Source organism: Chiloscyllium plagiosum, unplaced genomic scaffold (assembly GCF_037043375.1).
Source record: "Chiloscyllium plagiosum isolate Xiang-an unplaced genomic scaffold, Cpla_swu_hap1 HiC_scaffold_16, whole genome shotgun sequence".
Classification (NCBI taxonomy): Eukaryota; Metazoa; Chordata; class Chondrichthyes; order Orectolobiformes; family Hemiscylliidae; genus Chiloscyllium; species Chiloscyllium plagiosum.
The window spans coordinates 42,449,438-42,473,935 of NW_028270154.1; the positions used below are offsets into that span (position 1 = coordinate 42,449,438).

Sequence of the window (24,498 nt, forward strand, 5' to 3'; positions counted from 1 at the left end):
CTAAATAGAATAATCTATTCAATAATAAAAATAAAGAGGCACTATAGTCTTCAGGACTCAACATTGAGTTCAACAACTTCTATCTTCCATTTGTTTATTTCTTCCCCATTTCCTCCTCGGAGTTACTCCAGCACATTCTGTTTGTATATTCAAGTAATGTATATTTGAGCAAGTTAAATTAATTTAGATTTTGAATTTTACCTTTGGTGTACATGTATTGAAAATTTTGCAATAAATTGTTAATACTGTTAGAATGCTATGAATATGGTTAGAAAACAAAGATCAAGACCTGAATCCTAAATCAGATTTGGATTAGAGTAATTGTCTAACCCCACCGCTAGGCCACTAGATGGGTTATCCAGTCTATAAATTAACAAAAGAATGAGATAATAGAAAACATGCTGTGGAGGTGCCGGTGTTGGACTGGGGCAGACAAAGTTATATTAAAAACTTAGGAAGTGCTAGAGAAGTGGTACAAATCTGGAAACATCTGTGGAGAGAGAAACACAGTTAATGTTTAGAGTCCAAAAAGACTCTTCTTTGGAATTGAAGGGACTGGAGAATTTTGACTTTATGCTGTTGACAACTGGGCAGAAGGCCCGCATGGAACAGATGGTGAGAGTGTCCACACCAAAAGGGCAAAGTGAATGCTAATGGTAGTAAAGGTGATAGAGCTGAAGAACAGATATTGAATGCATTTTGCTATTCAATGAACTAGAACATAGAACATTACAGTGCAGTACAAGCCCTCGATATTGCACTGACCTGTGGAACCAATCCGAAGCCCATCTAACCTACACTATTCCATTCTCAACCATATGCTTATCTAATGACCACTTAAGTGCCCTTAACGTTGGCGAGTCTACTACTGTTGCAGGTAGTGCATTCCACGCCTCTACTACTTTGAGTAAATAAACTACCTCTGACATCTGTCATATATCTATCACCCCTCAATTTAAAGCTACATCCCCTCGTGCTAGCTATCACCATCCTAGGAAAAAGGCTCTCCCTGTCCAACCTATCTAACCCTCTGATTATCTTATATGGCTCAATTAAGTCACCTGTCAACCTTCTTCTCTCTAATGAAAACAGCCTCAAGTCCCTCAGACTTTCCTCATAAGACGTCCCCTCCATACCAGGTAATATCCTAGTAAATCTCCTCTGAACCCATTCCAAAGCTTCCACATCCTTCCTATAATGTGGTGACCAGAATTGTACGCAATATTCCAAATGTGGCCGCGCCAGAATTTTGTACAGCTGCAGCATGATCTCATGGTTCCGAAACTCAATCCCTCTAACAATAAAAGCTAACACACTGTATGCCTTCTTAACAACCCTATCAACCTAGGTGGCAGTTTTTAAGGATCTATGTACCTGGATGCCAAGATCTCTCTGCACATATACACTACCAAGAATCTTACCATTAGCCCAGTGCTTTTTATTCCTGTTGCTCCTTCTAAACTGATTCACCTTACACTTTTCCACATTAAACTTCATTTGCCACCTCTCAGCCCAGCTCTGTAGCTTATCTATGTCTCTCTGTAACCTACAACATCCTTTGTCACTATCCACAGCTCTACTGACCTTAGTGTCATCCGCAAATTTACTAATCCATCCTTCTATGACCTCATACCTAAACCGCTAATTCACCCTCAATCCCACGCCTCTGAACCTTATCAAATGCCTTACTGAAATCCATATACACCACATCAACCGTTTTACCCTCATCCACCTGTTTGGTCACTTTCTCAAAAACACAATAAAGTTTGTGAGGCACGACCTACCCTCCACAAAATCATGTTGACTATCCCTAATCAACTTATTCCTTTCACAATGATTGTAAATCATATCTCTTATCACCTTTTCCAACACATTACCCACAACTGAAGTAAGGCTCACAGGTCTATAATTTCCAGGGTTGTCTCTACTCCCCCTTCTTGCACAAGGGAACAACATTTGCTATCCTCCAGTCTTCTAGCACTATTCCTGTAGACAATGATGACATAAAGATCAAAGCCAAAGGCTCGACAATCTCCTCCCTGGCTTCCCAGAGAATTCTAGGATAAATCCCATCCAGCCCAGGGGACCTATCTATTTTTACACTCTCCAGAATTGCTAACACCTCCTCCTTATTCACCTCATTCCCATCTAGTCTAGTAGCCTGTATCTCAGTATTTTTCCTCGACCACCTTGTCTTTTTCTAGTCTGAATACTGACGAAAAGTACTCATTTAGCACCTGCCCTGTCTCCTCTGACTCCATGCACAACTTCCCACCACTATGCTTGATTAGCCCTAATCTTACTCTAGTCATTCTTTTATTCCCGATATAGCTATAGAAAGTCTTAGGGTTTTTCTTGATCCTATCCGCCAAAAACTTCTCATGTTCCCTCCCGGCTCTTCTTAGCTCTCTCTTTAGGTCTTTCCTGGCTAACTTGTAACTCTCAAGCACCCTAACTGAGCCATTACATCTCATCCTAACATAAGTCTTCTTCTTCCTCTTAGTCATAGAGTCATAGAGAATGTACAGCACATAAACAGACCCTTAGGACCAACTTGTCCATGCCGACCAGATATCCCAACCCAATCTAGTCTGACCTGCCAGCAACCGGCCCATATTCCTCCAAACCCTTCCCACCTAGATGCCTTTTAAATGTTGCAATTGTACTAGCAGCACTTCCTCTGGCAGCTCATTCCATACACGCAGCACCCTCTGCATGAAAAAGTTGCCACTTAGGTCTCTTTTATATCTTTACCTTCTCACCCTAAACCTATGCCCTCTAGTTCTGGACTCCCCCACCCCAGGGAAAAGACAGTCTATTTATCCTATCCATGCCCCTCATGATTTTATAAACCTGTATAAGGTCACCCCTCATCTTCCAATGCTCCAGGGAAAGCAGCCTCAGCCTATTCAACCTCTCTCCATAGCACAAATCCTCCAACCCTGGCAACATCCTTGTAAAACTTTTCTGAACCCTTTCAAGTTTCACAATATCTTTTCGATAGGTTGGAGACCAGAATTGCACGCAATATTCCAACAGTGGCCTAACCAATGTCCTGTACAGCCGCAACATGACCTCCCAACTCCTGTACTCAATACAGACAAGAGATTCAATTTCCTTCGTATACCACAGCTCCTGCGTTCGACAACTTCCTCCCTCCCTGACCGGTACATACTTATCAAGGACCCGCAGGAGAAATAGTTACTGTGCTGTAACTCAATATACCTATCATTTCCCTCTATTCCTTAACAGCTTTGGTTAACAAAAATCTATTAATCTAAATTTCAAAATTTACAACAGAACCAAAATCAATTGCCATTGGTGAGGAGAGTTCCAAACTTCTATCATTCTTTGAAGTGTTGCCTAATTTCACCCCTGAATGCTGTAGCTCTATTTTTTAAGACTCTGCTCATGGACTCCCTGGTGAGTCAATATAGTTTCTCACTATCTACACTGTTTTCCCTACATTTTTCTATTTATCATGTTCTTTAGAGGTATGTACATAATTTCTTTGCTACAGCAACAGTTGTTCACTTCTTATTCCAGATAGCAATTAGTGGGCTATTGACAGCGAGATGAGAAAAGAAACGAATAAATACAAAAAACAGAATTTCTTCAGTGCAACTCCATAAACTCCCAAGTGTATTTGGCAGTTATACTCTGGTAAGACAATGATTAAATATTAAAATGTTTGTCCAACAGGTAAAAGTCATCTCCTGTTAAAACTATATTAACTGTCCCATGCGACTGTATTGGTAATCTTACTTTTTCTCGGTTACTGTGTGCAGTTAGTGACCGATGAGCTGCCCCACGGAGAGCTGTTCTGTAGTTGTAGAAGTTACCTGTAGGATCCATTTGATGCTGTAGATCAATTCAGAAAGGCCATTATGTTGAATAGCTGAACAAACATACTGGGTGATTTTACATTAATGTAAATTTCTGTCAGTATGGTACTAACCTCAAGAATGTAAAATTTTGCTGTTTTAACCTTCCCCCAAGTCTTTTTCAACCTAGAAACAGCGCTCATGTTCATACCAGCTGCAGAGAGAAAACAAAGTTTACACTTTATTTATTCATAGAACTTATTTCCCTAAGGATGCAATAATGTAATCATGACATTTTACATTCTATTAAAAGTTATTTTTGCAAATAGTTCAGGTTAAAGATTTTTAAAAAGTAGTGACCAAAAATCCTGAAAGACTGGCTTTTGACTTTATAATTACATGACTCAAACTAATTATATTTGTTAAGATGTTTGATTATGCTGAAGTATCATCAAAAACAGATTTCATGAAGTCAGACTGAAGCACTCTTACGCACTTAGGGAAAAGAACATCTTAAATCACAAAACTAGCTGTGAGGGAATAAAATATTTAACTGTATGAGTGTATTCATCTTGAATTGTTTAATTCAATATCCATATATCTTTATTTTTAAAAAGGGGTTAAGTCATACTTACATATAATTGCCATCAAAGAATTAAAGTTACCAATATTAAAGCACTCTCGAGCAACATCAATAAAAAATTCTATTACTTGTGCTCTGTGTTTCTTCTTTGCAGGCTGCAATTAAGCAAACATTAAACTAATTTCCAATTCTAAAAAAGTGCAACAATATACAATGAATTGTGGAATAATTTTAAAAGAATTTTTAACCAAGTATCATCAAAAAATAAATGTGCAATACATTATAAGAAGGTACTTACCATACAAATTTCGGTAGCTACTAAATAGCAGAGTCTGTTGAACCATTTGACATAGGCTTCAAGATTGTCTGTTTTCTTTTGGTCACTGAAGCAAGACTTTAGTTAAAGAAAGGAAAATCTAAGCATTTATCATGAACTAATGTAGAGATAATGATAAACTGATTGGCCCAGATTTTGTAGTCAGTGGTGAAGAAATAACAATTGCTATTCACTAAGTGGAAGCTACTGAAAGATTTGGTAGACTTGAGTGTGGGCTTGCAGTAATCAGGCATTTGATCCAACATGCTACCCTCTGTGGAGATCTACAGAGCCTCTAAACAGGACAGAGATCAGTAAGACTTTTCAACCAATTAGATAGAAAAATCTTCATTGAGTCAGGTGGAGCTAACTGGCTAAAAAGCTGTGTTAGGATTGAAGGTGATGGTCCACAATTTCAATCACTGGCATACCATTTGTGGACATGATCTCACCTTAGGACAAGAGCCTGTTTGGCGAGAGGGATAACTACCTGACAATGTTTAACTTCACATGAAAACTGCTGCCAAATTTAATCCAGGATAATGGTGAGTACTGTTAGCCTCACAGTTGTTCTGAATGCAAAGCCTGGGCCAAGGTCTTCTGAATAATGCACTATGAAAAATGATATGCTACTACACCAATAAATGAAAAAAAAAATGTATTTGACAATTAAATGCAGTACTAAGACAGCACATATGCAGCATCCTTGTAGATTTTTATGATGAACCCAATGCTGATACGGCATACACAATATGCCATCAATATAACAATGAGCTATATTTATCCAAGATATATGAATAAATGTTTTTCAGCTAGTAACTATAAGATATGATCAAGTAGATCAATTTTAAAATGGCAATACATGAGCTGATTAAAACATCACGTTGTCATCTTCAATTCTAATCAGCTTTCAGCCCTGTGCTGTGGTGCACAGCATCATTAAAGTTTTAATAAATAGTGCAGACATCGATGTCAACAGGTTTTGATTAATTTTATTTTTCTAGGAAGTTTTAATATGAAATAGAGCACTGCCTGTATACTTGAGCAGATCAAAAATAATTTCAGCTTTGGATCCTGATTTTGCTTGTCCAGTGTGCACCTATTTACAATTATACAACAAATTGCGCACACGGATGATACTGTCACAAAAAAATCTGAATTTGACTTTGAAAAATAGAGATCTGAATTTGAATTCCAATCAAATTCGGATTCAAGCATCTTCACTTAAGATCACCAATGTATCCAATGATGTTACTTCTCAAATAGACCACTAGGTGGTATAAAGCTAATACTTGCATTCTAGTTTCTTTTTACTTTGTGGGGGAAAACGTTATATTTTACAGGAGAATATCATGTACAAGAAGTACTGCTGTGACTGATTTTGCACATATATCCTATAGAATGAAATAATAGCTTGTCTTACGAACTGGATAACATGAATACAATATTGAGAGAGAAAGTACTTTGTACACAAAATATCTGTGAAGTTGTACCTTTGGGTTTTCCAAAGAATCCTTGTGTACAAATGCTTGTACAAATTCTTCAGGCCCAATAAAACTCAATCTTTCCTAAGGGTAAATAATAGACATGGATATGCTTAAAATAAAAAAAAGAACAGAACTATTTTATATTGTTTTTAAAAAATCAGATGCATTTTTGCTACATTTTATCAACGATGCATGTGCATGTATTTGTTCACATAATTCAGAAACCTAAAATTGCACTAAAATTCATTCTGCTAGATTTTTATTGTTAGTCAATGTTTAATTCATTGTTGTGCCATATTATGTTTATTTATTTATGTGCAGGCAAATCCCATTAAAGTAGAGGCTTGTGACAACATATATCCAGTTGAAACAGCGAATAATTTATTGTTCTAGTCAGCACTCAAATAGATTAATTGTTTGCTTTTGATTATTCTTGATAATAAATATTTAATGTAACAGCTAATAATTTAAAATGATTGCTTTCTGGAAAAATACATTTCAGTGAGATTACCCTGAATATTATTATAGTCAAAAGACCTGATCTAAGATTTTTTTGTATAATTTCCCAAAATAGATATCTCACACTTGCCCATATGATCAATAAAAGTAACTGATATTATGTAATAGCTAGTAAACCTTGATAATATTTCACCTCCTTTAAATAATGGCCATTTCTATGTGTATTGCTGGGAAGTACTGAAAATGTAATAATTTCTATTTGATCATTTTATGTAGTTCATCATATAGAACAACTTTGGGTTTGTGATTTCTTACTAGTATCACAACTTCTGAGAGAGAAATATCTATAAATAAGTGTTAATTGGATATCAGTCAATAACATTTAAGTCAATTTGTAGGCTTTGAAATTGAAATTGAACTCTTTAGTTTTTAAGGAATGTAAGGAGCACTAAAAATCCTAGCTGGTGGTTAATGCAAAGATCATCCATCATATACTGGATTAGTTGTGCCAATAGACATCAATCTATTCACATGGGTCATTATTATATTGAATGAGGGTCCTATGCTATTTGTGGGACTCTTTCTTATGAAATTGGTTAGACTAATACCTGGCTCATCATGTCATAAACTTGCCCAACAACTTATAGTACCAACAGCCAACAAGAACCCTCAGGAGTGATATTTGAAGCACTCATCTGCTCTATGCAAATTAGCGGTTGGTTTGTTCTGGTAGGATGCTGGTTAACTTTTGAGTCATTTTTTTGTTATTTTCTCCACTTCTTTAATGGCTTGTAATGTCTGGGAGCACTTTTTGCTATTGGATGCTCTTGTCTATCTTGCAAATGTTTCATTTGATTCATGAATGATTTGTACATCTGTCCTTGTCACTGGAGAAAGGACATCAATCTGATTATGGAGTAATATGTAAGATACCCAAACTTCAGCAAAGAGATTGTAATAGACTTCTGTTCCCAGCAGCAGCCTTAACTGTACCACCACAGTGGGATTGGACAGTACTGTCAGTGGCTACTTAAGGCTGCCAAGACCTTTAACTTTTATGCCATGGGGCTTTTCCAGGCTGCAGCAAATGACAGTAGCAACATTTCACAATTTGCTTTACACTGTCCCATCGAGCAGATTGTGAATGTTTTCAACTCCAGGGAACATTGACTTCATGCTATGCGTGAAGCCATGACATAAATTGAAGCTAACTTCCTTCATGCTCTTAGCCATTGCACACAAGCTCACTGGAAGGCCGAAGTGTATAACATTTCCTAGTCAATGGCATGATTTTGCTTTGATAGCCTGGGGTACCAAAGTCAATTTTTGGATGTGCAGATGTGCAGATCAGGTGAACGGGCCATGCTCAATTGCCCATAGTATTAGGTAAATTAGTAAGTATAGGGAAGCGGAATGGGACTGGGTGTGTTACTCTTCGGAGTGTGGACTTGTTGGGCCGAAGGGCCTGTTTCCATACTGTAGGGAATCGAATCTAATCTCTGTTCACTAGAATTTAGAAGAATGAGAAGACAGCTCATAGAAATCTATAAAATTCTAACAGGACTAGACAAGGTAAACGCAAGGATGTGACATGGGAGCCCAGAACCAAGGGTCACAGTCTAAACATATGGGGTAGAAAGTGAGGTCTGCAGATGCTGGAGATCAGAGATGGAAATGTGTTGCTGGAAAAGCGCAACAGGTCAGGCAGCATCTAGGGAACAGGAGAATCGACGTTTCGGGCATTAGCCCTTCTTCAGGAATGAGGAAAGTTGGTCCAGCAGGCTAAGATAAAAGATAGGGAGGAGGGACTTGGGGGAGGGGCGTCGGAAATGTGATAGGTGGAAAGAGGTCAAGGTGAGGGTGATAGGTCAGACTGGGGTGGGGGCGGAGAGGTCGGGAAGAAGATTGCAGGTTAGGAAGGCGGTGCTGAATTTGATGGACCATGGATGGACAACAATAGAATGTCATCAACCAGCAATAATATCCTATCCTCCTGCACACTTGTGTCCAGTATTCCTCTTAAGAAGATCCCTCCTCCAGCCTATTCTTTAAGGTACATGTAGTGACAGAGACTGTGCTGGTGCTTGCCAAAGTCAGAATGAGTGGTACTGCATCTTCAGAAAAGCTGTTTATTTCCTAAAGTGCCACAGCTGTCTCAACATTTTCTGCACCTGAAATTAATGAGAGGGACAAAGGTTAACTTTTAGTGTCAACAGTAAGTGCAGATAGATGAGTGGCTGTAGCTGCTGAAAGCAACTGCAGTTTGTCATATGGTCATAGAGTCATAGAAAGTTAGAATTGAGCAGGGAAAGTACAATGTGGATGAATCCTGTGTTGCAACCATAACTATTTGCATTTATGTAGCACCCTTAACATTAAAAGATCCCCTCAGATGGTTTGCTGAGGCATTAAAAAAGCAAAATATGACACTGAGTTATGTTTTAAACTATTATTGATGGATAAGCAAAAACATGGTCAAAGAAGCAAGTTTTAAATGTGCCTCGAAGGATGCAATTGAGGTAGAGAAATAGAAACAGAAAATAGGAGTAGGCTACTTTGCTGTTTGAAGCTGCTCTGCTGTTCAACATGATCATGACTGGCAATCCCACTCAATACCTTGTTCTCGCTTTCTCTCTGTACCCTTTGATCTCTTTACCTATAAGAACTTAACCTAACTTCTTGAAAACAGTAAACGTTCTGGCCTCAACTCCTTTCTGTGGCAAAAAATTTCACAGGCTCACCACTCTCGGAGTGAAGAAATCTTTCCTCATCTCAGTTGTAAATGGCCTACCCCATATGTTTAGACTGTGACCCTTGGTTCTGGGCTCCCATGTCACATCCTTGCGTTTACCTTGTCTAGTCCTGTTAGAATTTTATAGATTTCTATGAGCTGTCTTCTCATTCTTCTAAATTCTAGTGCACAGAGATTAGATTCGATTCCCTACAGGATGGAAACAGGCCCTTCGGCCCAACAAGTCCACACTCCGAAGAGTAACACACCCAGTCCCATTCCGCTTCCCTATACTTACTAATTTACCTAATACTATGGGCAATTGAGCATGGCCCGTTCACCTGATCTGCACATCTTTGGATTGTGGGAGGAAATCTGGAGCACCAAGAGGAAACCCACGCAGACATGGGGAGAATGTGCAAACTCCACATAGTCAGTTGCCCAAGGCAGGAATCAAACCTGGGTCCCTGACGCTGTGAGGCTGTGGTTCTAACCACTGAGCCACCGTGCCACATAGTCCTAACCGATCCAGTCCCTTGTTATATATCAGTCATATCATTCCGGTAATCAGTCTGGCAAACCTTTGCTGTAATCCCTCCATTGCCAGAACATTTTTCCTCAGATAAGGAAACTGAAACCGCCCACAATACTCAAGGTGTGGTCTCACTGGGGCCCTGTGCAATTTCAGCAAGACATCTCTTCTCCTGTATTCGAAACGTCTTACTATGAAGGCCAACAAATCATTTGTTTTCTTCAGTATCTGTTGTACCTACATGCTCACTTTCAGTGATTGGTGTACAAGGACTCACAGGTCTTGTTCTATCTCCCTCTTTCCTAAACTATCATTGTTCAGATAATAATCTGCCTTTCTGTTTTCCCATCAATGTGGATAACCTCACATTTATAAACATTATACTTCATCTGCCGTGCATTTGCCTACACACTCAACATTTTCAAACCACATTGAAGCATTTCTGCATCATCCTTATAGTTCACTCTCCCACCCAGCATTCTGTCATTTGCAAACTTAGATACTTAGTTCCTCCATTTAAATCATTTCCAAATATTGTCATTAGCTGGTGTTCATGCACTGATCTCTGTGATTCCCCATGAAACATTAGCTGCCAAAAATAGATCTATTTATGCCTACTCTTTGTCTCCGATCTGCCTAGTTCTAAATCCATGTCAGTATACCATCTCACTCCCATGTGCTTTGATCTTGTATATGGAAGCTCATTGAAAGCTGTCTAAAAGTCCAATTAAACCACATCCAATGGCTCCCCAATCAACTCTGAGTTGCATAGTATGATGGTTATAAGGCTTGAACTGCCTATGATAAATTGGGGAACATTACTTTAAGGCATGGTAGTGTTTGGCAATGGTAAATATTTAAAGAATATGTGGATGAGCTACAATAATTGCTCATTCCTGTCTGGCACAAAAATAAAATGGGAAAGACAGCCTGACCATAGCTAACAAAGGAAATTAGGGACAGTATGTGATCCAAGGAAGGGCATACAAATTAGCTCAAAAGTGCAGCACCTCTCAGGATTGGGAGCAATTTAGATTTCATCAAAGGAGTTCAAAGGGACTGATTAAGAAAGGGTAAATAAAGCATTTCAAGGAGTATATAAATTAGTTGTAAAAGCTTCTAGAGATATTTGAAAAACAAAAGATTAGTGAAAACAAATGTGGGTTTCTTATAGACCAAAGCTGGGGAAATTATAATGGGAAACAGAGAAATGGCAGACCAATTAAATGCATAATTTGCTCTGAGTTCACAAAAGAGGACACAAGTGACATCCCAAAAATGTTGTGAATACAACACATGAGAGGAAAGAACTGAAGGAAACCAGTATGACTACAAAAATAGTGTTGGGGAATTGATGGGATTAAAGGCCAGTAAATCCCCACAGTCCAATAATCAATGTTCCAGACTACTTAAGGAAGTGGCCCCATAAATAATGGATGCAACTGGTGGTCATTTTTGAAGCTGGAACAATTTTTATGGAACAGAGGGTAGCTATAGTACTCCACTATTTTAAAAAAGTAGTAGAGAGGAAACAGGGAATTATAGACTGGTTAGCCTTATATCAGAAGTGGAGAAAATGCTACAATCTCTTATAAAAGAGATTGTAGCATTTTCTCCACTTCTGATATAAGGCTAACCAGTCTATAATTCCCTGTTTCCTCTCTACAAACTCTTATAAAAGAGATTGTAGATTATTAACTGAGCATTTGGAAAACTGTAACATGGTTGGACAGAATCAGCATGGATTTCTGAAAGGGAAATTAAGAATGACAAATCTGCTGGAATTTTTCGAGACAGCAACTACTCGATTCAATAAGGGGGGAGCCTGTGGATGTGGAAAGGTTTACGGAGGAAGTTAAATTTCAGGCCTTGGATCCCAGGCAACTGAAGGAATGGGTGCCAACAATGGAATATTTGAAATACAAGATGCTGAAGAGGACAGAGTTGGAACAGTGCTGATAACTTGAAGGGTTGGAGTGCTAGAGGAGATTACAGAGAGAGGGTGGCAGCAGACTGTGGCAGGGTTTTTATACAAGGAGGACAACTTTAAAATCTGGGCATTATTTAACTGGGGGTCAGCATGGGTGAGTAAACACAAGGTTGTTAGATGAACAGGATTTCATGCTAGTCAGGATATAGACAGCAGAGCTTTGGAATGACCTGAGGTTTACAGAGGGTACAATGTGGGAAGCTGACCAGGTATACATTGGGACAGTCAACTATAGTGGCAATAAAAGTCAGAGATGCTTTCCCATAGTAGATCAGCTCAGGCGGATGAAGGGCCAAGATCAGGTGATTTTATAGATGTAGGAATAGGCAATCTTAGTGAATGCATAGATACATGGTCAAAAGATGATCCTGGCATCAGATATGACACAGATTCCCAACAGATTCTGGTTCAGCCTCTGACATTTGCCAGAGAGAGGGGTGGACTCAGTGATGAGAGTTCAGAGTTTGTGGCCAAAGACAATGGTCTCCAGCTTCCTAATATATAATTTCAGGAAAGAAGCTGAAAAATGTGTTGCTGGAAAAGCGCAGGTCAGGCAGCATCCAAGGAGCATGAGAACTGATGTTTCGGGCATATGCCCTTCTTCAGGAATGAGGAGGGTGTGCCAAGCAGGCTAAGATAAAAAGTAGGGAGGAGGGACTTGGGGGAGGGGTGTTGGGAATGCGATAGGTGGAAGGAGGTTAAGGTGAGGGTGATAGGCCGGAGAGGGCGGGGGGGGGAGGGGCGGAGAGGTCGGGAAGAAGATTGCAGGTCAAGAAGGTGGGGCTGAGTCCGAGGGTTGGGACTGAGATAAGGTGGGGGGGGAGGGGAAATGAGGAAGCTGGAGAAATCTGCATTCATCCCTTGTGGTTGGAGGGTTCCTAGGCAGAAGATGAGGCGCTCTTCCTCCAGGCGTCGTGTTGCGATGGAGGAGGCCAAGGGCCAGCATGTCCTTGGTGGAGTGGGAGGGGGAGTTAAAATGTTCAGCCACGGGGCGGTTGGGTTGGTTGGTGCGGGTGTCCCAGAGGTGTTCTCTGAAACATTCCGCAAGTAGCTGGCCTGTTTCCCCAATGTAGAGGAGGCCACATCGGGTGCAGCGGATGCAGTAAATAATGTGTGTGGAGGTGCAGGTGAATTTGTGACGGATATGGAAGGATCCCTTGGGGCCTTGGAGGGAAGTGAGGGGGGAGGTGTGGGCACAAGTTTTGCATTTCTTGCGGTTGCAGGGGAAGGTGTCGGGAATGGAGGTTGGGTTGGTGGGGGGTGTGAACCTGACGAGGGAGTCGCGGAGGGAGTGGTCTTTCTGGAACGCTGATAGGGGAGGGGAGGGAAATATATCCTTGGTGGTGGGGTCTGTTTGGAGGTGGCAGAAATGACGAAGGATGATATGATGTATCTGGAGGTTGGTGGGGTGGTAGGTGAGGACCAGTGGGGTTCTGTCCTGGTGGCGATTGGAGGGGCGGGATTCAAGGGTGGAGAAGCAGGAAGTGGAGGAGATGCGGTGGAGAGCATCGTCAACCATGTCTGAGGGGAAATTGCGGTCTTTGAAGAAGGAGGCCATCTGGGTTGTTGGGTATTGGAATTGGTCCTCCTGGGAGCAGATGTGGTGGAGGCGAAGGAATTGGGAATATGGGATGGCGATTTTACGAGGGCAGGGTGGGAGGAGGTGTAATCTCGGTAGCTGTGGGAGTCGATCAGTTTATAGTAAATGTCCGTGTTGAGTCGGTTGCCCGAGATAGAAATGGAGAGGTCTAGGAAGGGGAGGGAGGAGTCTGAGACGGTCCAGGTAAACTTGAGGTCAGGATGGAAGGTGTTAGTAAAGTGGATGAACTGTTCAACCTCCTCGTGGGAGGACGAGGTAGCGCCGATACAGTCATCACTGGCCAACCAGATATCCCACCACTGGGGTGGTGCCAGTGTAGCTGCGGAAGATGGACTGTTCCACATATCCAACGAAGAGGCAGGCATAATTGGGGCCTATGTGGGTGCCCATGGCTACTCCTTTGGTTTGGAGGAAGTCGGAGGATTGGAAAGAGCAGTTGTTCAGAGTGAGGACCAGTTCAGTCAGTCGAAGGGGGTGTCAGTGGAAGGGTACTGGTTGGGTCGACGGGAAAGGAAGAAGCGGAGGGCTTTGAGGCCTTCGTGATGGGGGAATGGAGGTGTATATGGACTGCATGTCCATGGTGAAGATTCACCTGCACCTACACACAGATCATTTACTGCATCCGCTGCACCCGATGTGGCCTCCTCTACATTGGGGAGACAGGCCGCCTACTTGCAGATCGTTTCAGAGAACACCTCTGGGACACCTGCACCAACCAACCCAATCGCCCCGTGGCTGAACACTTTAACTCCCCCTCCCACTCCGCCAAGGACATGCAGGTCCTTGGCCTCCTCCTTCGCCAGACCATGGCAACATGACACCTGGAGGAACAGCGCCTCATCTTCTGCCTAGGAACCCTCCAACCACAAGGGATGAATGCAGAATTCTCCAGCTTCCTCATTTCCCCTCCCCCACCTTATCTCAGTCCCAACCCTCGGACTCAGCCCCGTCTTCTTGACCTGCAATCTTTTGCCCGACCTCTCCGCCCCCACCCCCTCTCCAGTCTGTCACCCTCACCTTAACCTTCTTCCACCTATCGCATTCCCAACACCCCTCCCCCAAGTCCCTCCTCCCTACCTTTTATCTTAGCCTGCTTGGCACACCCATCTCATTCCTGAAGAAGGGATTATGCCCGAAACATCGATTCTCCTGCTCCTTGGATGCTGCCTGACCTGCTGCGCTTTTCCAGCAACACATCTTTCAGCTCTGATCTCCAGCATATGCAGAGCTCACTTTCTTTTTTCTTGTAATTGAGGAAACTTTGGCTCATTCTGTATTAGCTGTCAGACAAGCAGGAGGACAATTTAGAGACAGTGAAGGGACTAAGCAGAGTGGAGGTGAGGTAGAACTGGGTGCATTACTTTCAGATGATGTTGCCAAGGTACAGTCTGTAATTGAGAAAAAGGCGCGAGTCATAGATAGATCCTTGAGGTACAGCACTTTGGTTGGGAATTAAAAAACAATTGATGGTGAATCTCAGGCTACATTTAAATGGATAAGAATGGAACCAGATGAATTAGTCTAACTTACCTCAACAACTGTGGAGGAGGATGGTGTGATCAACTTTCTGATAGGTTGCACACAGATCAAGATTGAAGAAGGGGGTTAGCTATTCATAGAGAATATAATTCTTGACTTCAATTAGTGTCATTTCAGAAATATTGTCAGATGGATATTGGAGGAATTCAAACAGAGTTCCTGGAAAGTTGGGAATGAATTTAGGAGGTGATGCTCAGGAAGGCCATGACTCAGTTCCTACCTGCTACTCAAGGACTGTTTCTTCAGTGAGCAAAGGAATTGTGGGTGGATTTGACCTCCACCTGCTCCTCGTACTGTGCTGTGCTATTTATAGGCAAATAGTGCTATGTTTATAAAACAGGGATTTTCTCTCCGGGCTAGAGGGCTGTTGAAAGCTCTATGTTGCTTCTTTTTGGAGTGGTGCTTTGAATTAAGTGTGAATCCAACACTTTACTGAGGAGTGGACCTTCCTCAGGGTCCGGGACACTGGAGTAGATGTCCTGCCTGACTTGATGGCCAAACAAGGCTGGTAGTTCCTCAATGCTTGAACTGCAACTGGGATTGTGCTGTTTGCTGCTGGTAATACATCCACCGGAGACCCCGGATCATGGAAGGACCCGGGCCATAGGCGAGTGATGGTAGAGTGCAGGTTACAGGTTAAGGGAGCAGGAGGCTGGCAGCAAGGACATGTGCTGGCTGTCAGCAACCAAGCCCTTCCAGCCAATCCTGAAACTCTGGGAGACACTCAATGGAGTGTGCTGTTGAGGCTTTTTCCATGGGAGACTCCTGCATGCTTTGGGTGTGTATGGAGCCCTTAAGGTGGCATTCAATTCTCACTTTGAGAGATCCATTGGCATTGTGGTGGATGGGTTATCCTGCCCACATTTTATCATGGGAGATGCAGGAAGATGGCAGGGTCCCCGCTAGTATTATATTGCCCAATTAAATGACCGCTGTCAAGATCACAATCTGTTGGATGCAAGATATGAGATATGGTGAGTGAGGGTTCTGAAGAGAGAAGTACAGAATGTGTGTGTAGGAGGACAAAGAGGTGGAGTGTAATACAGCACAAATAATTGGAGTAGTGAGGGGAAGTTGAGGATGGAATAGGTCATAGAGTCATAGGGATGTACAGTATGGAAATAGACCGTTTGGTCCAACTCGTCCATACTGACCAGATATCCTAAATAAATCTCATCCCATTTACCAACACTTGGCCCATTTCCCTGTAAACCCTTTCCATTCATATGCCCATCCAGATGCCCTTTAAATGTTGTAATTGTACCAATTCCTCCACCAATTCCTCTAGCAGCCCATTCCATACATGCACCACCCTCTGCATGAACAAGCTGCCCCTTAGGTCCCTTTTAAATCTTTCCACTCTCACTCTAAATCTATGCCTTCTAGTTCAGGACTCCCCACCCCAGGGAAAGGACCTTGTCTATTTACCTAATCCCTGCCCCTCATGATTTTATAAACCTCTACAAGGTCACCTCTCAACCTCCAAAGCTCCAGGGAAAACAGCCCCAGCCTATTCAGCATCTCCCTATAGCTCAAACCCTTCAACCCTGGCAACATCCTTGTAAATCATTTCCAAACCCTTTCAAGCTTCACAATGTCCTTCTGAGGGGGGTGACCAGAATTGCACACAATATTCCAAATGTGGCCAAACCAATGTCCTCAACATGACCTCCCAACTCCTATACTCAATGCACGAACCAACAAAGGAAAGCATATCAAATGCCTTCTTCACTATCCTAACTACCTGTGACTCCACTTTCAAGGAACTATGAAGCTGCACTCCAAGGTCTCTTTGTTCAACAACACTCCCCAGGACTAATATTGGATGGAATGGAACTAGAAGTGGTGCAAGTATTGAGCTGATTTAGGATTCTTGCCTGGACAATATGCTGAACATCAGAGAAAGTCTTTCAGAATTACTTGCAGATACTGGGAACTAAAGCTGGTGTATTCAGTTCTTCAGCCACTTTTTTCTTGCTGTCTTCAGACATGTTATCTGGATGGTTTTCTATTGAGGAAAACATTAAAATCCCCTCCTTCTGTAAACCATCTGCACCCGGATAATACTGGGTACCACTCTCTGCAGCTCTTGTAGCCATTTCGGTCAGGCTACAATGTTTTCTGCAGTCCAAGGGCAAGTCCCGTTTAAGAGGTGGAAGCAGCCTCTAAGTAGCACCAACGACAGACTCTTACTTCAAACAAGTAATAATAAGTAACATTGTGTCACTGTTCCCATATTTGATTTCCTGTAACATAATTTAATGATACCCCTGAGACCACACCAACAGGTATATTCATTCACTTCCACCTCCGGCAGACAGCCACGGTCAAATTTCCAGGCCAAAATATCACTTCTGTATTTATGGTACTTCCCCTTCTTGGTTCTTCCTTTATTGTGGTCATTCAACTGCCTTATCAAAATTTGGATATATTGCATAACAATAGCCCATGTGTAAAATATATTGATCAAGGATAAAATTGAATAAAGATTACATGCAAAATTCTTCTGTCAAATTTCAAACTAACTTAAATCTCTTAGGACAGTTTATGATAGCTGATAATTATGAAATCCAACTGGATGTATCGAACCAATGTAAAGAGTTAACTGAGTTGTATTTAGAAGTTGTCATGAAAGCTAAAATCCCAGATCAATTGTGCAGTCCATCTTCAATGCAAAAAATTCTCTTAGATTGCCATGTGAGCAATGAGGAACAAAATCAGGAAGTGAGGGAAGTACAAAACCTGTACTTAATGTTGTATTTGAATTTCACTTTAAATTGCAAATTGTTGATAACTAGCCCATAAAATAGTCCTAGTCATTTTCAGAATAAAGTCATTCATTGCAGCTTGTTTTTAATAAATCTGAACCCTGTCTTCTTTTGTTTGTCTGTTGCTCAGCTCCAGTCTCACATGAATTGTCCATGAGTCTGAAAGGGCTAATGCTCATTTGGGTGCAGAAAGCATTATTCACTGTGATACTGTCTTGAGAACCTTGTTCAGTATCAAATAGGAGCTTGAGGACACAGGTCTGAGGCTAGTGTTTTCCTAACAATCTCTGAAGCATGTACATCATATTCATGTAATGTGTAAATAGTTGCAGGAGTGCCATAAACTTTATCTTGTTTATTCAACAAGATACTTCCAGTTAGACCTGAAAGATGGCTATCTTCATTCATGCTCAACCACTTTGGACTTGAATAACTCACACACACAATACTTGTCATTCTATGCCTTTCCGCTGCTCTGCAAGCTTTTAAAACAAAGAGGCAAAGAGATCAGTTCATTTTAGTGGAGCTAGCACGTTCCTGGCGTTCGTAATAATATTGAATCACTCTATAAATATAATAAATGCCAAATAAACTATAATACAGTGACAGTTGATCTAACCTAAAATGGAATTGAATACTGGTGTTCAAATAATACATTAGATATTACACCTTAATCTGAAATATCATCTCTCTTTGCCACTTTAAAAGAGTTGAATTGTATTTTCTGAATTGATGCTGGATTAAACAAAATCTCTCCAGGAATTAAACTCATGCCAGTATAGTCAGACTAATTGCAGTATCATAATTTTACTCCTTTGATGGCAGCTGTATTTTATCTTATCCTACAGTTTCTTCAATGCCGTTTACTGCTTTTGTACCAGATATCATTGAAATTATTCACACCAAGAGTTATTTACCAGATGCATTCAAAGACTAAGTTAAATGATGGTGATGATAAAACTTGGAACAAATTAGTTATCCAACTTACCAGTTCTATATGAGTTAGCTGTTGTGCCAAGGTATATGGATCATTGCAAATACTCAGTACATCTCTTTGAATGGATGGAGGCTTGGTTTTGATGATAACCAATTTATCGGACACACTAGCATTGAGCTTCACTATGTTTTCTTCACCTTGATTTAGAGTTGTCAGTTTTTGGTCCAGTGTTTGTAAAAGCTGATTCATTGTCTTCCAATAACTCTGGGGGAAAAAAGAATCTGGTGGGTCATCACACACAGACTCAGAAAATGATTATACATTCTTTATGTATACTTACAGTACATATGACGAGTCCACAAGTGCTATACAAATGCAAAGTACAGGGAATTCTGGATTCTGAAAATCTGAATGAAAATAAAAGTGCTGGATATGCATAGGTATGGCAGCATCTTTGAAGAGAGAAAATGTTTCAGGTTGATGACCTTTCTGATGAAAGAATGATATGTAGGTTGCAATTTAACGGCCTCTCTTGGACCATATTCAGAAACTAGAAGGGTATTAATTAGGTGGGGTGTTGGGGTACCTGAACTCACTTGCCACCAGAATTGTCAGGGACAGGTATGTCTGTGACCGAACTTCCCACCTTGCCATAAATTGAAGCCCATCAATGGACAATTAATGACTAACTCAGTGGTGGAGGCTTTCTGTACATGTGACATGTAAGGACTGTGTGTCCTGATTGTCATCTCTCAGGGTTGTTCTTCATTCAAAGGCTCAAAGTGACTTTAGGAAGAGGGTGGGGCCTGCTGATAACCAACATCATACCCTTGCTGCTGGAGTATCTATGCTCCCTCTCCCAACCAGTACACCTCCCACCATTATTTATGTAAGGCCTGGGTCACGCCTCAATTCTGGGTCTCTAGTAGCTGCTGTCCCAGCAGTGTTCTTGGACTCCTGGTGGTGTGGCCTTTAAAGAGAACTGCAAGCCTCTCCTTGGCCAGCAGTTCTCAATTGGCAAGTTTCCAAGGGGGTCCTGGATCTCAGGAAAGGTCTGCCAATGATTACTTAAGTGTCTGAGTGGCACATAATACCATCTGGCCTTACTGGAATAGATAATGTGGCTCTCACTGGCTTTTCAGCCAGCAGGCAAGACCTTACCACACCTCCATAAAATCAAGTCCATTTACTCCTGTTCCTTTCCACAGATATATTCAATGCCATACTTGTTTCATTTCCAAAATAAATTGAACATGCACTGAAATGCTCAATCTCTCACAGTGAGACTGTAATAAAAAATGGAAAAGCTAATCGATTTCCCACTCCTTGAACCTGGAAAAGTCATCTGAAATACAATTTCATCATATTTGCATTGAAGTACCCTACAAACTTTTACATATTTTTATTAATGTAAGTATTTGCTTACATAATGCATTCTGTAGATGTTGCATATGGATCAGAAATGTCAATAGTAGATTGAGTGCAGTAAGCATGGTGGTGTCATGGAGACTTGGTTAGAGTAAAGAAGGAGCTTACTGGAGACAGACCTGAGACTGGTGTGCTCCTCACAGGTCTTGATTATTCTGTAATGTGTAAACAGCTGCAGTATTTTACTAATGTACTAAGTAAATAATATACTAAATACTTAATAAAAAATAAATTAAAAAGTACTAAACTTCATATTGTTTATTCATTAGGACACTTAAGTTAGTTGAGAAAGATAGCCTAATCCATGCAAGAATATTTTGGCTTGAAGGGACAACCCACACAACATGGTGACAATGTGGACCCTTGCCACAAATTAGTGAGCAGCGGTGACCAGCACTACTTCTAAAGAATGTCAACTAAGATTAATTAGAATTTAGGCTCTTAAGAAAAACCAGGGAAGAAAAGGCATGCTGGTGAGCCAGAAGACTTCAAGAGCAGTTGCTGATCATTGACAGCAGTGAAGCCCACAAGCCTCCTGACAACACTCAACTCAGAAGAATACGTTCGAGAATGACCAAGAAGCATTCCAGGCCTGACAGAAATTGCACATCAGCAGAAGAAACTTGTAGCTCCAAGGAGAGCAGGTGAGCAAGCCAGACCTTGAGAATTACCAAAGTTAAAATCAAAAACTCATGTTCAAAGGGGAAACTTTAAACAGTGTGGGAACTTAGGGTGAAGGGCAGAAATAGTTTTAAAAAGCTTTTGTACCAATTAAAAGGAATCCTAACTTCCTCTCTGGCAGCCTGCAAGACCCATATTTCAGGTGGGTAAACAAGAAAACAATAAGTTAGCTGAATCTAGTGGACATAAGACTGCTTTAGACTTCAGTTATATTGCCACTCACATCAATGTAAAGGCATCATCCAAATTAATAGAAAAGCTTTGGAGAGGTCCCAATCTAAATCTGAAACATACTGAAACTAACATGACCCATTAGGGTCATTTTGATTTAGGACACGTGGAGAATAATTCCAGTGCGATATGGAAATAATTTTGGAAAGCTGCACGTCTTGGATATGTTATCAACTTAATGCAGAATCTTTAAATATTATCTTAAAATATTAAAAATGTATTGGCAAAGAACAGAGCTTTCTGCATTTACTTGAGTATGCATACACAATATACTTTTTTAGTGGACAGGATGAAAATTACAGCTTGCAGTAAAATACACAAGGTGCTGCCTGTGATGCACTTTGTAACTGCCTATCGCAAACTCAAAGTACAGTATTAAAAATTCAGTCAAGTCTTGACCACTGCTTCATTTTAAATAGGTGATTCCAGGATTGATATTTAGCACTGATAGAAAGGAAGATATTGACTATGAATTCAATGCATATGACAGTAGAGTGGCAATCATCTAGCTTTGAAATGTAACAGATCTATAGCACACTGCCAGGAAGGACAGTAAAGTGAGGATGGTTTGAACATTCCATTAGGTTTTGAGCTATTTATTGTTTTTATTCTCAATCTTCATTAAACTTTAAATTATTATCTAATTATTTTCACATTGGAAATGTTTGATCTTGATGCAATCACAATAACATTTGCAGGAGAATGATTATGTATTCTTTGCATCTGGAACATTTATTTCCTGGTAATGTTGTTCTACTAGTCACTAGTCAAATAATTTATTCAAACAAATATATTAATTAGGATGAATTTATCCTTAATACATAATTAAACTGTTGTCTGCCAATTACTTTCCATTTACATTAGCTTTTTTTTCATAGATAACTCAGCAGCATTAATAATTTATTGCTAAATTATTTTAATACTCTGTTAGAGATTTTCAATTATGTTTATATCAGACTTTATACCACAGGGCTTTCTAGTATAATCAAAAGTTAAACAAAAACTAATAGGTTAAACCAGTAGACAGCAAAATATGGGAATAACCTGATTTTGTGCATGCAAAACAAGCATACATGCAGAAATTTTAATTTTGAGGTTTCATTATTTATAAAACTCACCTCATCACAAGGAGCTATCCTGTGGATCATGTCCTTTAGATGCGCAATCATTCTGTCATCCCGAAAATCGGATGGGAAAGTCTCTGTCCATTCTGTCAGCAGCTGCATTATCTTAGGTCCAAACTTTTTAATTCGTGCCTAAAGACCAGTAAACAATTATATTATTATAACTGAGATATAAAACAAGTACAGAGCTCAAACATCTAAATGCCTTTAGCGCTAATCTAAGGCCCAGAATGATATCTTACAACAGTGACTAGACCATAGTTACTTTAATAGCTGTAAAGTGCTTTAAGATGGCCAGTGGTTATGAAAGGTACTTATCTGAGGAAAATTTCTTTCTCCCAGAGAATGATAGATGTATGGAACGTGCTGCCTGAGAGGATGGGAGAGGCATGCACTATTGCAACATTTAAGAGGAATCTGGATGAGTACTTAAAATGCCAGGACACAGTCAGCTGTGGATGAAGTGCTGGTAAATGGATAAGTGCAATTTGATGTTTGTTGGTCAGCATAGATATGACAGGCTGAAGGGCATGAATCTCTTGTCTTTGACTCTCTAATCTATGCACAAGTCTTTCCTTTTTCTTTTCATCCTGTTAGCTTCACTATTTAAATAAGATTAGAATGTCAGCCTCACTAAAGTCTCTCCAAGTGGTTCCCACAACATTTCCACTTAGAGTCATAGAGTCATACTTCACTGAAACAGAGCCTTCAGTCCAACTCCTCCACACTGACCAGACATCCTGATCTGATCTAGTCCCATTTGCCTGCATTTAGTCATATCCCTCTAAACCGTTCCTATTCATATTCACATTCAGATGCCTTTTAAATATTGCAATTGTATCTGGCTCCACCACTTCCTCTGGCATCTCATTCCATGCACACACTACCTTCTACATGAAAAGGTTACCCCTCGGGTCCTTTTTAAATCTTTCCCCTCACACCTTAAACGTATGCCTCTAGTATAGGACTTCCCCACTCAAGGAAAAAGATCTTGGCTATTCAAGCTGTCCATGCCCCTCAAAATTTTATAAACCTCTAAGTTCACCCCTCAGCCTTCGACATTCCAGAGAAAAAAGTCCCAGTATATTCAGCCTCTCCATATAACTGAACCCTCTACTCCCAGCAACATCCTTGTAAATCTTTTATGCACTCTCTGAAGTTTAACAACATCTTTCTATAGAAGCGCGATCAGAATTGTACACAGTATTCTGAAAGTGGCCTCACCAATATCCTGTACAGCCACAATGTTACGCCCCAGCTCCTATACTCAATATTTTGACCAATGAAGGCAAACATACCAAATGCCTGTTTACCTGCAACTCCACTTTTAAGCAGTTGTGTACCAGCACCCCTAGTTCTCTTTGTTTGGCAATACTCCCCAGGGCCTGACCGTTAACTGTATAAGTCTTGCCCTGGTTTGCCTTACCAAAATGCAGCACCTCACATTTATCCAAATTAAGCTCCATCTGCCACTCTTGATCCATTGGCCCATCTGATCAAGGTCTTTTTGTACTCAGATAATATTCTTCACAGTCCACTGAACTTTTGGTGTGAGAGCCAAAGGGACAACTGAAGCAGTTTATAGGGCTAGATGGTCTGGAGGATTTGAAATACTTTCAGCTTCTAATAGAGTGATATGCCAATGCAGAACAGCAAATCTATTTTACTTCATTTGATTTCCATTCCTTCTTAGAGAACTTTAATCTTTTTTGACCACAAAATGAATAATTGGTTGAACTGAATTGAATTGAATTGAATTTATTGTCACGTATACCGGGGCACAGTGAAAAGCTACAGTATTTCAAAGAATATTAATGTTGAAAGAAATTCAAAGTGACATTTGTACAGAATTGAACTTGAAAGAGATCTGTCACAATTATATTTGAGTATTTCTGAAAAGGCGTATTCTGTTGAAACTTTATGTCTTGCACATGAATAAATGAGTCTTTTTTTCAGCAGTACTCAAGTTCTGTACTTCCAAATAACTTCAATTATATACAGTATCTGCAATAGATATTGTCATTTTCTGAGATAATGCACTGGATTTTTGTGTTGGGGTTGGGACGCCAATGCCAATGTTGTTCGTGCGTCTGATCCCTACATTCTGTTAGTGTCAAATTCCCAACATGATTTCAGTAGGATCTGACCAATTAGTATTTAGTGAGGATGGGGGATTGGTTCCTCATGCCAGAAGACTGATAAACACTACAGTCATAGAGTCGTACAGATATACAGCACGGAAACAGATCATTCAGTCCAACTCGTTCA

The 24,498-nt window shown here is 40.5% G+C and overlaps 1 protein-coding gene and 1 long non-coding RNA gene across 7 annotated transcripts in view; one reads left to right on the forward strand and one right to left on the reverse strand.

Moving 5' to 3' along the window:
- The window catches only part of LOC122556641 (uncharacterized), a 50,714-nt gene that overhangs the window by 17,652 nt on the left and 8,564 nt on the right, over positions 1–24,498 (forward strand). The window lies entirely within an intron of this gene.
- LOC122556640 (ras-GEF domain-containing family member 1C-like) overlaps positions 1–24,498 on the reverse strand; it is a 237,115-nt gene that overhangs the window by 8,073 nt on the left and 204,544 nt on the right. For all 6 annotated transcript variants that reach the window (XM_087995333.1, XM_043703592.2, XM_043703591.2 and 3 more), the window contains 7 exons: positions 22,225–22,362; positions 18,818–19,030; positions 6,217–6,291; positions 4,706–4,801; positions 4,460–4,562; positions 3,959–4,038; positions 3,766–3,861 (listed from right to left, as the gene is read on the reverse strand). In XM_087995333.1, the coding sequence (XP_087851459.1) occupies positions 3,766–3,861; positions 3,959–4,038; positions 4,460–4,562; positions 4,706–4,801; positions 6,217–6,291; positions 18,818–19,030; positions 22,225–22,362 (801 nt within the window). The remainder of the gene's footprint in view (positions 1–3,765; positions 3,862–3,958; positions 4,039–4,459; positions 4,563–4,705; positions 4,802–6,216; positions 6,292–18,817; positions 19,031–22,224; positions 22,363–24,498) is intronic.